At 58.3% G+C, this 12,179-nt stretch overlaps 1 protein-coding gene and 2 long non-coding RNA genes across 3 annotated transcripts; 1 reads left to right on the top strand and 2 right to left on the bottom strand.

Moving 5' to 3' along the window:
* Positions 1-6,919: 6,919 nt before the first annotated feature.
* LOC125545084 lies at positions 6,920-8,305 on the bottom strand. Its single transcript, XR_007299890.1, has 2 exons — positions 7,929-8,305; positions 6,920-7,369 (listed from the first exon to the last, which is right to left on the bottom strand). It is a non-coding gene; the product is annotated as an uncharacterized LOC125545084 (long non-coding RNA).
* Positions 8,306-8,553: 248 nt separating this feature from the next.
* Positions 8,554-9,993, top strand: LOC125545083. The gene is made up of 2 exons (XR_007299889.1): positions 8,554-8,840; positions 8,969-9,993. It is a non-coding gene; the product is annotated as an uncharacterized LOC125545083 (long non-coding RNA).
* LOC125545082 (UDP-glycosyltransferase 87A1-like) lies at positions 9,939-11,831 on the bottom strand. The gene is made up of 2 exons (XM_048708941.1): positions 11,293-11,831; positions 9,939-11,086 (listed from the first exon to the last, which is right to left on the bottom strand). The coding sequence occupies exons 1-2, from the start codon at positions 11,795-11,797 to the stop codon at positions 10,191-10,193; spliced, it is 1,401 nt and encodes a 466-aa protein (XP_048564898.1). The 5' UTR covers positions 11,798-11,831; the 3' UTR covers positions 9,939-10,190.
* Between the last annotated feature and the right edge of the window lie 348 nt (positions 11,832-12,179).

The following is a 12,179-nucleotide window of genomic DNA, read 5'->3' as shown; positions in this document are numbered from 1 at the left end:
TAGCTAGACAGCACAGGCTTAATTAATATATATATATACCTCACCGGACTTTGCAACAACTCCCTCCTCCGTTCGGTCACCGGAGGCGTCATCACGGTCTCCTTATTCCACCAGCATTCTGTCACCGGAGCCATCATGATCATGTCTTTCCTCCTCCATTGTTTGATCACCAAAGCCTTCATCCTCTGCTTCCAGACCATCAGTGTCATTGAGAAATGGCAAGACATCACATATGTCGGATTTCGGGTTCCGGCAGACCCTTGAGGTTCGAACACTGGGGTGCGCGCGGAGATTTCGCCTTCTACCTACCTGCACCCCTCCGCCTCGCTAAGATCTAAGCTATGGAAAGAACAGCACAAGAGACACAGGGTTTATACTGGTTCGGGCCACCGTTGTGGTGTAATACCCTACTCCAGTGTGTGGTGTGGTGGATTGCCTCTTGGGCTGATGATGATGAGCAATACAAGGAAGAACAGCCTCGCGAAGGCCTGTTCTTGGCTGAGGGGATGAACTGCTAGGAGGAGTTCAATCACCCTTCTCTCTGTGTGTGTGTGATGCTAGTCGATCCGATTCCAGCTTGTTTCTGGGTTGGCCGATTCTAGATTCTCCCTTCTTGATTACGATCCCCCTACCCTGGGGGTGGCTAGTCCTATTTATAGGCAAAGGCCCTGGGCCTCTTCCCAAATATTGAGCGGGAAGGGCGCCAACAATTGGCCATTTTGAAGGGGAACATCTGATACACTTATCCTGACTAAAGTTGGTCCTCGCCTGCCAAAGGCTCTGGTGGTGACGCTGGACTGGTCTCCACAATGACTTCCTCCCTGCCGTTGGACTGGTCTTGGTCTCGTTGCACCGAAACGGGTGCCTTTGCTTGATGCTCTCGCCTGCGCTTGCTCCCTTTGCACCAAAGAGGAAAGGAGTACACTGCGCGGCTGGCGCCCGCCTGGCACCCTTGGTCATCATGGCTTGCGTCACGGGCACCTCGTGAGGTACCCCGCCTTGATCTCTCCGCCTCCTTGCGAGCCAGCCTGATGAGGCCGTGCCTGAGGAAGCTCCGTGTCGTTCGCCCCGCGAGGCTTGGCCCCTCGTGAGGGTCTTGGGTCTGTGTTGATGAAGATGGGCCGCGCTGGGCCCCCTTTTGAGCCACGCCGCGGGCCGCAGGCAGGCAAGTCTGGGGACCCCCGTTCCCAGAACGCCGACAGTAGCCCCCGGGCCCAAGGCGCGCCTGGACTTGGCCGTGCAGGGAGGCGAAAGGGCAAGAGCGAAGCGCCGCGGGCCCTAACAGCCTGCGGCCTTGGGCGTCGTGTGGCGGTTGATTGGACATGGGCGTCTCCACTTCCCACGGCACCTCGGCAACTGCACGGACTGGACAAGTCCCAGCATGCAAAGCGGGTCATGATTACCTGCGATCGTGGAGGTCGGCGGTTGACCTTCGCCGGCCATAAGTACGGAATGGCGCGCGCCCTTCCAGTCCATCCCGTCTTGCTTCTCCTTCTTCCCGATCCTTGCTCCGTCTTGCTGTGATGGCTCCGATCTGCCGGTTCTCGACAGCAGAGAAGGGAAAGGCTCCCCGAGAGGAACCAGACCCGCTCCCGCCGAAGAAACGGCTCGCCCTCCGCGGCCGGGACGAGGGGGCCCATCAGGTGGTGTCGAGGCCCTGGTGCGAGCGGCCATCGCCGGGGTTCCCGCTTCCCTTGTACGCCCACATCGAGGGCTCTGAAGGAGTTGATGCCGATCGCCACGGGCGGCGCCGCCGTCGGTGCCGACGGGTCACGAAGGTGTGGGTCGTCCCCCCTGGGGTCCACACCGAGGGCTCCTCCCGAGAGTTCGTGCTCCACGCCGCCATGCCTCCTCAGTCTTGGATTCACCTTCCTCCCTTCTTCGCCTCCATCATGCCGCAGGGAGAACTCCTGAAGCTTTGGCTGCAGCACGCCGGCTGCAGCACCCTCATGACCGAGGCAGAGGTCGCGGTCGTTGCCCCGGCGAGGTCTTCATGACTCGAGGCTGGAGCGAAATCGCCCGGGTTTGCAGGACAAGAGGCGCCCTCGCGATCCACTTGGAGTATGATGGTGCTTCGGTGATGTTCTTCAAGGTCTTCGATGCTAACGGGCGCCGGCTGGAGTGCTGCCCCGGGAGAGGTGGTCGGGACCCTGCTACGGCGAGGACTGGGCCCGCCAACCTCTCCCTTGGCGGCTCCTCAGGCGGCGGAGGCGGCGGAGGTTCCAGCGACTCCGGCGAGCTCTTCGCGACTATGGAGACGAGTGACGACAGCTACGAGCCCTCGAGCCGGCGCCACTCCTGGAGCAGGGCGGGCTCGTCAGGCCGTCGCCGACTCTGATCTGGATGGGGTTGGCGTCGGTGCTTGACGGCCCACTGTTGATGATGGCGTCTTTTGCAGGGGCGCGTGTAGTTAGCGTCCTTTTAGGATCTGGTCCCTGCGAGGAATCAAAGACGCGTCCCGTGGGGGCTTGTAAGGTGCCTGTGATCCTGTTTTGTTAATATAACCCTTGTCGTAGAATTGTGTAAGTTGCTCATTACGTCTTAGCTCAGTTCTCCCTTTCGAACATCACGAGGGCTTGGTGGTCTACGCCGACAGGTCCCAGTCCCAAGGCGGCTTCATCCATCGCTGGTATGCCAGGTCGCGATGCCGTGGTCAAGGCCAGGAGGTGAGCGACCCGGGGTCCGGTAAGAGCCCCTGAGTCGCGATGCTCAGGAGGTCCCCTTTGGCGCTCAAGCATCCATCGTTCAGTGAGAAAGGAGAGCGGCGTCGCTAACACGGGATTGCATTAGGTGCGGGGATGGTGCCACGGTAGCTGGTGCTTCCGGGTGGTGACTTATCTCGAGAATCAGGGGCCGCTCTCTGGTGTGTCGTCGGGTCCGTGCATCGGCAGGCGTGAGGTTGCTTGGCTAGGTCCTCGCGTGTCCCTCCCCTCTCGCCTTTGCTCCCCTTTCTGCTCTACGTCCTCAGGTCCCGGCCCTCGAGCGAGTCTCAGCCATCGCTGGTATGCCAGGTCGCGATGCCGTGAACAAGGCCAGAGGGTGAGGGCTGGAGAGCCAGTAGGAGCCCTGAGTCGCGATGCTCAGGCACCCCCCCCCTTTAACGTGCAAGCGGTTTGCGCGAATGAGAGTGAAGGAGACACCGCAAGGGCCTCGCCTGACGCAGCTCCTTTAGGAGATCCTATAGACCCATCATAGAAAGAACGAGGGGTTGCCATGACAATTGACAGTCAGCCGTTGGTTGCTTCCGAGGGGCGACGAGGCATTGAAGGCTTGACGAGGTGGCGCCATGCGGGGCTGCCGCGGCCAGAGCTCAGCCATTCAGGTTTGTCGGCGTTGCAGGGACGGACCCATGCGCAAGCGTCGTGCCGTTTGGGAGCAGCTCCGTCAGTTGGCGTCAGTTGAGCGGGCAACTAGGTCAAACACATTAGCCGCGAAGGAGTGGATTCATTCAAATAGATGCTGGGAAGGCGGACATCACTGGGTCAGGCCCGAGCGACTTGGGGATGATGCAGCCCGAGGGGCGCCCCCAACAAGGTAAGCTAACAACATAAAATAAAAGGGATACATGCCGCAGGGACGGACCCATGCGGCCCGGGAATAATGCAGCCCTAGGGGCGCTCCCAGCTGGAAATGAAACTTGAAAAATGTCACCTGATGATGTTGAGGACGAAGGAGTGTTGGTGTAGCAGACTCGGTGGGCTGCGGAAGCTGATCCTCATGAGCCCCCAAGCCCAGGGGCCTCGGGAGGCTCTGGAGGCGCTGGTGGCTCCTCGCTGACCATCTCCATCTCCACCAGGGCTGCGGAACGCCTGGCCTCTTGAGCCTCCATGATGCCCCTCATGAGGCGCTGGTTCGGCAAGCCGTAAGGCATGCGAACGTAGCTGTGGGGTGGACCTTCGCAGCGCCCCACTCGCGAGGGCCAGAGGCGCTCCAGAGAGGCGACTTGATTGAGCCCTGGTATGTTGATGCAGACGCGCAGCCCACCATCCTCGCCTGGATGGGGAGCCACAGCTGGTAGGCGGCGGCCGCCTCTCATGACTCTTGACTCCTGTAGCTCCTGAATGGCCTTGCTGACGAACTCCTGAGGGTCTGGCCCTCCTTGCCTTACTCCTTCTTGAGGGAAACATGCTTCGAAACATGCCTCCATGTGGTGCCCAAGCGCCTCCCTCGTGACCTTAACCAGGTCGGTGGCCCTCCAGGGGAGAGCCCCCGAGCCCTACCTGAGGAGGGCGCCGGGCGCGCTTTCCTATGCGATGGAAGGAGGTTCCCCCTGGGCAGGCGCGGGCCCTGAGGGGCCTGCCTCCTGAGGGGCCGGGCCAGACGATGTCTTCTTCTTCTTGGGGGCGGTCTCGGGAAGCCTCCTGCTTCCGCGATCCGGATCTTCCAGCGATGCGGCCTGAAAGGCTCGTTCCAGGGAACACACCGTGTCCTTCTCTTCACAGGGCACCGTGATGACTCCGCCACTTCCTGGCATCTTGAGGACATTGTAGCCGTGGTGAGTTACGGCCATGAACTTGGCCAGCGCTGGGTACCCAAGGATGGCGTTGTACGGCAAGCGAATGTGAGCGACGTCGAAGTCGATGAGCTCGGTGCGGTAGTTGCTGCGTGCCCCGAAGGTGATAGGGAGGCGGACCTGCCCAATCGGGACCGTGGAGCCGTCGGTGACTCCGGAGAAAGGCTTGGTTGGCTGAAGCTGGTTGTGGGGCACTTGGAGATTGTTGCATGTTTCCACGGACAGGACGTTGAGCCCTGCCCCGCCATCGATGAGGGTCCTGGTGACCACCACGTTGCTGATGATTGGGGAACAAAGCATCGGGAGGACTCCGGCTGTGGCCGCACACTTGAGCTGATCTGCTGAGCTGAACGTGATGGCGCACGCCGACCACCTGAGAGGGCGCGTGGCTTCGAGCTTGGGGAGGAATGCATTCACTTCGCGGGCGAACTGCTTGAAGATGCGTTGAGAGGCTGGGGCTTGAGCCCCGCCCATGATGCAGGCGATCGCGCACGGCTCCTGGAAGCCCCCAGCCCCCTCGTCCTGATGGCGGTCCTCGTTTCTCCTTGGCTGCGGCGGCAGCGGAGGGAGGCCTGCGTTGCCTGGCGGGCGATCCTCGTGAGGCTGATCCCTCCAGTCTCCCTCGTGAGGCGGGTCTTGCCAGCGATCCTCGTGAGGTCGATCGCGCCACCCTTGGCGCGGGCAGCGGTCTTCCCAGCGTCCTGCGTTCCTTCCTCCTCCTCGACCGTAGCCCCGGTCACCGCGGTCGGGGCGACGGCCGATCCTTCCTTCTCGCACGGCTCGGAGCTCTTGACATTCGTTGGTGTTGTGGGTGTGGAGGTCGTGGTACACACAGTACCGACTGCCCTTGGAAGATTCGGACTGATCTCTGCCCTGCTTGGTGTCTGGTTCTGCCGCGAGCACGGCAGCCCCCTTGCGCTTCACATCCTTGGCCTTGGGCTTCTTCGCTTCTGGGTCCGCGATAGGCAGCTCGAGGAGGGAGAGACGCCCTTCTTCAGCCCTGGCGCACTTCGTTGCCAAGTTGAACAACTCCAAGGAAGTGCACAGGTCTTCATGCATCACCAGCTCCTCCTTCATCTTGACGTCGCGCATGCCGTCGGAGAAGGCTGAGATGATGGCCTCCTCGGTCACCTTGGGAATCTTGAGGCGTGCGTTGCTAAAGCACTGGATGTACTTCTGTAGGGTCTCTCCGGGTTGTTGCTTGATGCGGCGCATGTCGCTCACGGCGGGTGGCCAGTCGCGAGTACCTTGGAAGTTGGCGATGAAGCCGGTGCGCATCTCGTCCCAGGAGGAGATCGTGCCTGGAGCCAGGTTCAGGAGCCAGGTGCGGGCCCCATCCTTGAGTGCCATGGGAAACCAGTTCGCCATGACCTTCTCGTCTCCGTTGACAGCTTCGATGCCCAGCTCGTAGAGCTGGAGGAACTCTGCAGGGTCAGCCATGCCGTCGTAACGAGGAGGCAGGTCTGGCTTGAACTTGCCGGGCCACGCGACGCTGCGTAGCTCGATGGTGAAGGCACGGCAGCCTGCTGTGGCCACGGGAGGCCTTGGGTGGCGGAGAGCTTGGTCTTGCATGTCCCCACGCGCTGCAGCTGGGAGCAGCGCGGGGTCTTGACGTGCGGGAGCAGGAGCATGGTCGCGACGTGCTGGAGCAGGGAGCGCCCGAGCAGCTTCTTGCGGGCAAGGGACTTCTTGGCAGCTCTGCTCTTGCCGCACTGGCACCTGACGGAGCGGGTTCCACCCAGGGGCCATGCGCCTTGGAGCCATGGTGCCTTCTTGAGGAGGAGGTGGCTGGGGCGCCGCCGGAGCTTCGTCGCCCGCGCGGGGCGGGGTGCGGTGCAGCGGAACAGACGGCGCGGGAGAGCCCCTACGGCGCGGCCGATCTCGGCGATGCGGTCGAGCCATTCTTCGTAGACGTCATCGACGGGACGGTAGCGCAGGAACTCATTTGCCGCGATGAGCGCAGATCGAGCCTCCATGGGTGCGCGGAGCGCGCGGGACGAAGAACCAGCTGGGGTGAGCGAGGGAGTAGCGGTGCGGCCGTATTGCCGGACGGACGGATGCTGAGACGACGCTTGCTGCTCGTCCCCCACCGGGCCGGTGGCGGCGTTGACGGCAAGTGACGGGGAACGGCGAGGACGCCCGCCGACAGGAGCCGTCTGGGCGACGCGGGAAGCGAGAGCGGCCCGGCGCTCGGCGCGGGCCCGACGAGCGTCAGACATGGACGCGATGGTCGGAGGAGAACGGGGTGGTGGAAGACGAATTCCGGCGCACCCCTACCTGGCGCGCCAAATGTCGGATTTCGGGTTCCGGCAGACCCTTGAGGTTCGAACACTGGGGTGCGCGCGGAGATTTCTCCTTCTACCTACCTGCACCCCTCCGCCTCGCTAAGATCTAAGCTATGGAAAGGACAACACAAGAGACACAGGGTTTATACTGGTTCGGGCCACCGTTGTGGTGTAATACCCTACTCCATTCGATACTTTTCTCCCTAACCGTCAGATCCGGTCCTCTAATCTCCCACCACTAGAAAGTGCATAGTCACTACCAGACCACGCCTCCTCTGTCGGGTCCCATCCCTGAAAAGTGCGTAGTCACCACCAGACCACGCCTCCACGCCTCCTCTGTCGGGTTGCTCCTTCGCTAGATGCGGGAAATGCGTTCATCGGCGTCGGCAGCCCCGGCGGGACCGGCGCTGTTGTCAGCTTGCCGTCCCTCGTCTCATGGCCACCGGGACTGCAGCGCCGCCGCCGATTGTGTGCTAGCTTCTACTGTTGATCGGTTCCATCCCACAGTCGTCATGGTTGTAGCAAAAACTCTGGTGTCGGCGGCTCCAGCTCACGCCACCATCGACTAGCACTGCCATGATCCAGCAAAAAACTCGGTAGCAAAAACCAAAAAATGGTCAACTGAAGCAAAACATTTAGTCAGTTCCAGCTAAAAAAACACTGGTTGTAAGAAAAAAACCCACTGATCCAGCAAAAAATAGAATTCTGTAGCAAAAACCAAAAATGGTCAATTGGAGCAAAATATTTAGTCGGTTCCAGCTAAAAAACACCTGTTGTAGAAAAAAAGCCACTGATCCAGCAAAAAGATCTCAGTAGCAAAAACCTCTAATGGTCAGTTGTAGCAAAAAATTAGCTAGTTCCAGCTAAAATTAACAAAGGTTGCTACAAGAATGTCACGTCAGAAAATTCAAAGAAAAAGATTGTAGCAAAAAAACTAGCAGGTTCCAGCAAAAAAACGTTGGCGGCCAGGAATGCGTCCAGTTTTAGCAACGGTGGATACTTCCAGCATGCCGCCTGGCTGGTTGCAGCAAATGCCGACGCCAGTTCCAGCAAAGTGCTGCCCAGGTCGTAGCCAAACGCCGATGCGGGTTGTAGCGAAAAAATGGTGACCGTGGGTGGTAGAAAATTACCGAGCCGGTTTCGGCAAACGTTGAATACGGTCCCAACATTTCTAGTCACCCGCCGTTCTAGCATCACGCCAGATCAGAAAAGGGAGAGCTCGGGGGGAGGGGGCGCCATCCTTGACAGACAGGGTGGGCGAGCGCTACATGGAGTCTAAGCACGGCGATGTACAACCATGGCTAGCGTGTGAGGTGGGTTGTTCTTGACGGTATGAGCTTTGGGGGCAAAAATGGCGGCTTTGTCTTGTAGATTTGTGGATGGACGAGAAAAGAATGAGAGGTGATAAGGCAGGTGCGCTGGCGAGCGGTGGGTGGGCCCCCACAGCCATGCGTTCCCACGCATGCGGCTTCGACGGAGACACGTTTCACGAATCATGAGTGCGCGTTGTTACATGGGAGTGGATGTCACCCCGATCCAACGATTCGCGAGCGACCGGCCGAGCGTTTCGGCCGGCGCGCCGCATGTAAACAGTTCCCTTTGGTTAAGTACCGGTTAGAGAAGAAAAATCGAAGGAAAACGTTTGGAAACGGTGTGCCGGCCGAAGCTTCGGCCCATCGCGCCGCGTAGCTCGCTTTAGTTTTTCTCTCCACGTGACTACGTGAGCATTTGGGACCACCCATCGCCTATCTCTTCATCTTATCTCTCCAGAACACACTACAGCCATTCGTTCCCCTCAAGTCTCTCTCCTCCCAATCCCAATCTCGTCAGCCATGGCACGACCATCCCCCCGACGAGCAGCTCCTTCCATGGTGCTCGTGTGGCTCCTACCTCTCCATGGCTGTGACGCTCATCACCTTGTCTGCCTCCGCCGGCAGCTGGACACGCGCCCTCTCCATGGCCGTCGCAACCAGGGTGCTTCGATCGCCATGGCCAAGCTGCACCCGGCCCCGGCAACGGTGGCGAGTTTGTGCTGGAACCGGGTATTTTTTTTGCTGGATCCACCATTTTGTTTTGCTACAACCCCTTTGTTTTTTGCTACCATCCCCTTTCAATTTTATGAACATCTTCGTTTTTTGTGGGAACTGATGCTCTTGTCTGCTGCAACCAGCTGGTGTATGTGCTACAAGGTCGGTGCCTCGCCAGGGAAGCTACATCCAGCAGCAAGGAGTGTTGTATCCAACGTTGTTCGAATGTCGGGAGCTGCAATCGTGCACGCCGGAGCTCCAACCGGTTACTGGGGGAGCTGCAAGAGAGGGTGGCCATTTTTTGTTGATGCATTTTTTGCTGAACCAATTTTTTGTTTTTGTTGGAACCGGTGTATTTTTTTGCTGGAACCAAGATATTTTTTTGCTTCATCGGATGCAGAGCTCTCAAATGCTCATGTCGTTTTTGTTGGCACCTAAGCTTGTTTTTGCTAGAAGCATTTTTTTGATTTTGCTTCAACCGACCACCGGATTTCGACCCAGGGTGAAGTTTTTTGCTGGAAGATTTTTGTTGCTTCTAGATTTTTTGCTGCTTGGCACTCGAACCCGGCGAGCTGGAGACGCAGAGATGATGCAGCCATCCACCCTAACTGCTAGCACATGCATCATCAGAAGTTTGGATCCAACAAATTATTTTGCTACCACCATAATTTTTTACTAGAACCAACTTCAAATTTTGCTTCCATCATGTTCTGTTTTTGCTGAATCCAGCTTTTGTTTTTGCTTCCACCATGACGGCGGCCGGCGGCAACGACTGCGGCCGGCGGCGACGACGACGACCGGCGGGGAGGGCGGCTACAGGCGAGCGCACCAGGGTGGTACTTTCAAACTGGGCGCATCGCTCATCCATGGTAGCGCGCTGGAAGTTTTTTTTAAGGAAGAAGACGCCTGGTGAAAGTAAAGAAGAGAATCGTACGGCCATGAGTTGTTCGATCGGACGCTGCTGGTATGACCGGCTCAAAGTTGGGCCGGCGCACCGGCGCCTAGTAATGGCCAGAATCGAATTTGTTTTTCTCTAACGCCGGATAGGGATCGGTCAGAATGCTCTCAAGTGCAGCAAAAAAAATGAAATATCTGTAGGACACATGGCCTTGCTTTTTTTTCTTGAGAAATCTCCCATGCTTTATTGAATAAGAGTAATGTTCATAGATACAATAGTTGGGTCACGAGAAGTGCCCAACCACACATGTATGTCTATGCATAGATTACATGCATGCTTTGCGAGATTGTGAGCCTTAAAATTGAAATTTCTAAGCTCAAAAATAACACATGGCCTTGCTATGATGCACCATTTTGAACCACAAGCAGCTAGTATTTTTCTGGCGGTGACTGGACTAAACGAAGAATTCACGCAGAACTTTCAGCGACCTCCAATTTCCCCTCAACAAGATCCTCCAGGAAACCGCTGAGAGAACGCTGCGACGAGCCGCCTTCGAGGACCGTACCACGGGAAGCCTCGCGCAGCTGCGCAGCCCTTCTCCTCATCTCCTGGCCAGCGCCGCTGTCCAAATCCATCAGCTTCCTCGCGGCATCAGAGACCGCGGCCCTGCTCACGATCCCATCCTTTCCCCTCTGCTGCCTCAGGTTGATGCCGGTCTTCCATTCGTCGGCGACCATCCGGGCATTCACCAGCTGATCCCACACAACAGGGAAGCCAATCAAGGGCACTCCAGCGCACACGGCTTCGAGCACCGAGTTCCACCCGCAGTGGCTGAGGAAGCCGCCGACGGACGGGTGGCGCAGCACCTCCTGCTGGTCGCACCACGGCACCGCCAACCCCCTGTCGCCGCACATCTCCCGCAGGCCGGCGGTGGCCCTGTCCCGGGCCACCCAGAAGAACCTGACCGCGCTGTCGCGCAGCCCCACGGCGATCTCCTCGAACTGCTTGGGCGGCATGGCGACGAAGCTGCCGAACGAGACGTACAGCACCGAGTTCTGCGGCTGCGCGTCCAGCCAGCGCCGGTGCTCCTCGTCACGGGCGCTCTCCCCGTTGTCCGGCGCACGCAGGATTGCAGGGCCGATTGGATAGATGGGGCAGGGAAGTAACTCTGCTATTTTGCTCATGGAACTGGGCTCGAGCTCGTGGAAGGAGGTGAATAGGACGCACTGCGCTTTGCGTACTTTGACGAACACCTCCGCTGATATTTTGATTGGCCCCTCCCAAGCGAGGAAGATCTTGACATCAGACAACCTCACTGATGAGAGGCCCGGTACATATTGCTCCAACGACTTGCGGCTTAGTTCTGCAGAGCATACGAGTAGAACGCATCAGTTGTCTACGATTTAGTGAAGAATCAAACTGAAGCTTGTCCTAGGCTAAAGAATCCAAAATATTCTATGAGGAAACAGAGACAATCTTGTGGAGTAAATTGCTCAGTTTTTCCTGATTAGTAACGGTCTTCTACACTCTCTGAACAAAATTTTGGAGCATGGTCGAATTAGCTAGTACCTTCTTCGCTGAAACCTTCAACCGCTGGTCGCCACAGGTCCAAATGGCAGAGCGCCAACAAGAACGTGGCCGGCTGGGTCCAAAGCGAGCACACCGGCACGCCGAGCCGCGCGCCGGCCGCCACCGCCCACTGCAGGTACGTGTCGGCCACGATAGCATCTGGCCTCCGCCCCAGCTCCAACGCCAGCCGGTCGAGCAGCCGCTCGACGGGCTCCCCCATCTTGCAGTTTACGGCCTCGATGAAGCCGCCGTGGTCGGCCCCGCGGCCGTGCTCGGAGGGGATGACGTTGGGGATGGTGGCGAGGCGGACGCGGTCCGGCAGCGTGGGGGTCACTCCGGCGGAGGCCAGCAGCCCGTGCCACTCCTCTGTGACGACGACGGTGACGGTGAGGGCGCCGTCCGCGGCGACGAGCAGGCGGCACACGGCGAGCATGGGGTTGATGTGGCCGCGGCCCGGGTACGGCAAAGCGACCATGTGCCGAGCCGCCGTTGCGGACGTGGCCATTGTTTGATTCTGTGCGGACTGCGGTGAGAGATCGGTGGAGTACTCTTATGTAACGCGGTGATGATTGAGACGTTGTCATCTTTTTTCGGATTTCTAGGTAATGCCGGCGGCGGCATACAATAATTCAGTACCAGACCAGTTCTGCATCGTTCTGATGCGGAGGCCATAGTGCCCCCCTTTTCGAAAAAAACCAGGCCAGTTCTACAAACTTTTTTCATTTTTTAACATTTCTCTTCTAAACCTATCTATCCAGATGAGAATTTGCAAATCCTAAAATAATAATGCAGCTGTCTGATTCTCATGGACAAAGCCAACAGAAGAATCATGCCCGTATCTGTATGAGTGGAATTGTATATAGTGTTGCAAATGATAACATCATTGC

This window comes from Triticum urartu, chromosome 3 (genome assembly GCF_003073215.2).
Source record: "Triticum urartu cultivar G1812 chromosome 3, Tu2.1, whole genome shotgun sequence".
Classification (NCBI taxonomy): domain Eukaryota; kingdom Viridiplantae; phylum Streptophyta; class Magnoliopsida; order Poales; family Poaceae; genus Triticum; species Triticum urartu.
The sequence above is the reverse complement of the archived record's forward strand: the minus strand, read 5'-3'. Positions and strand labels throughout refer to the sequence as shown.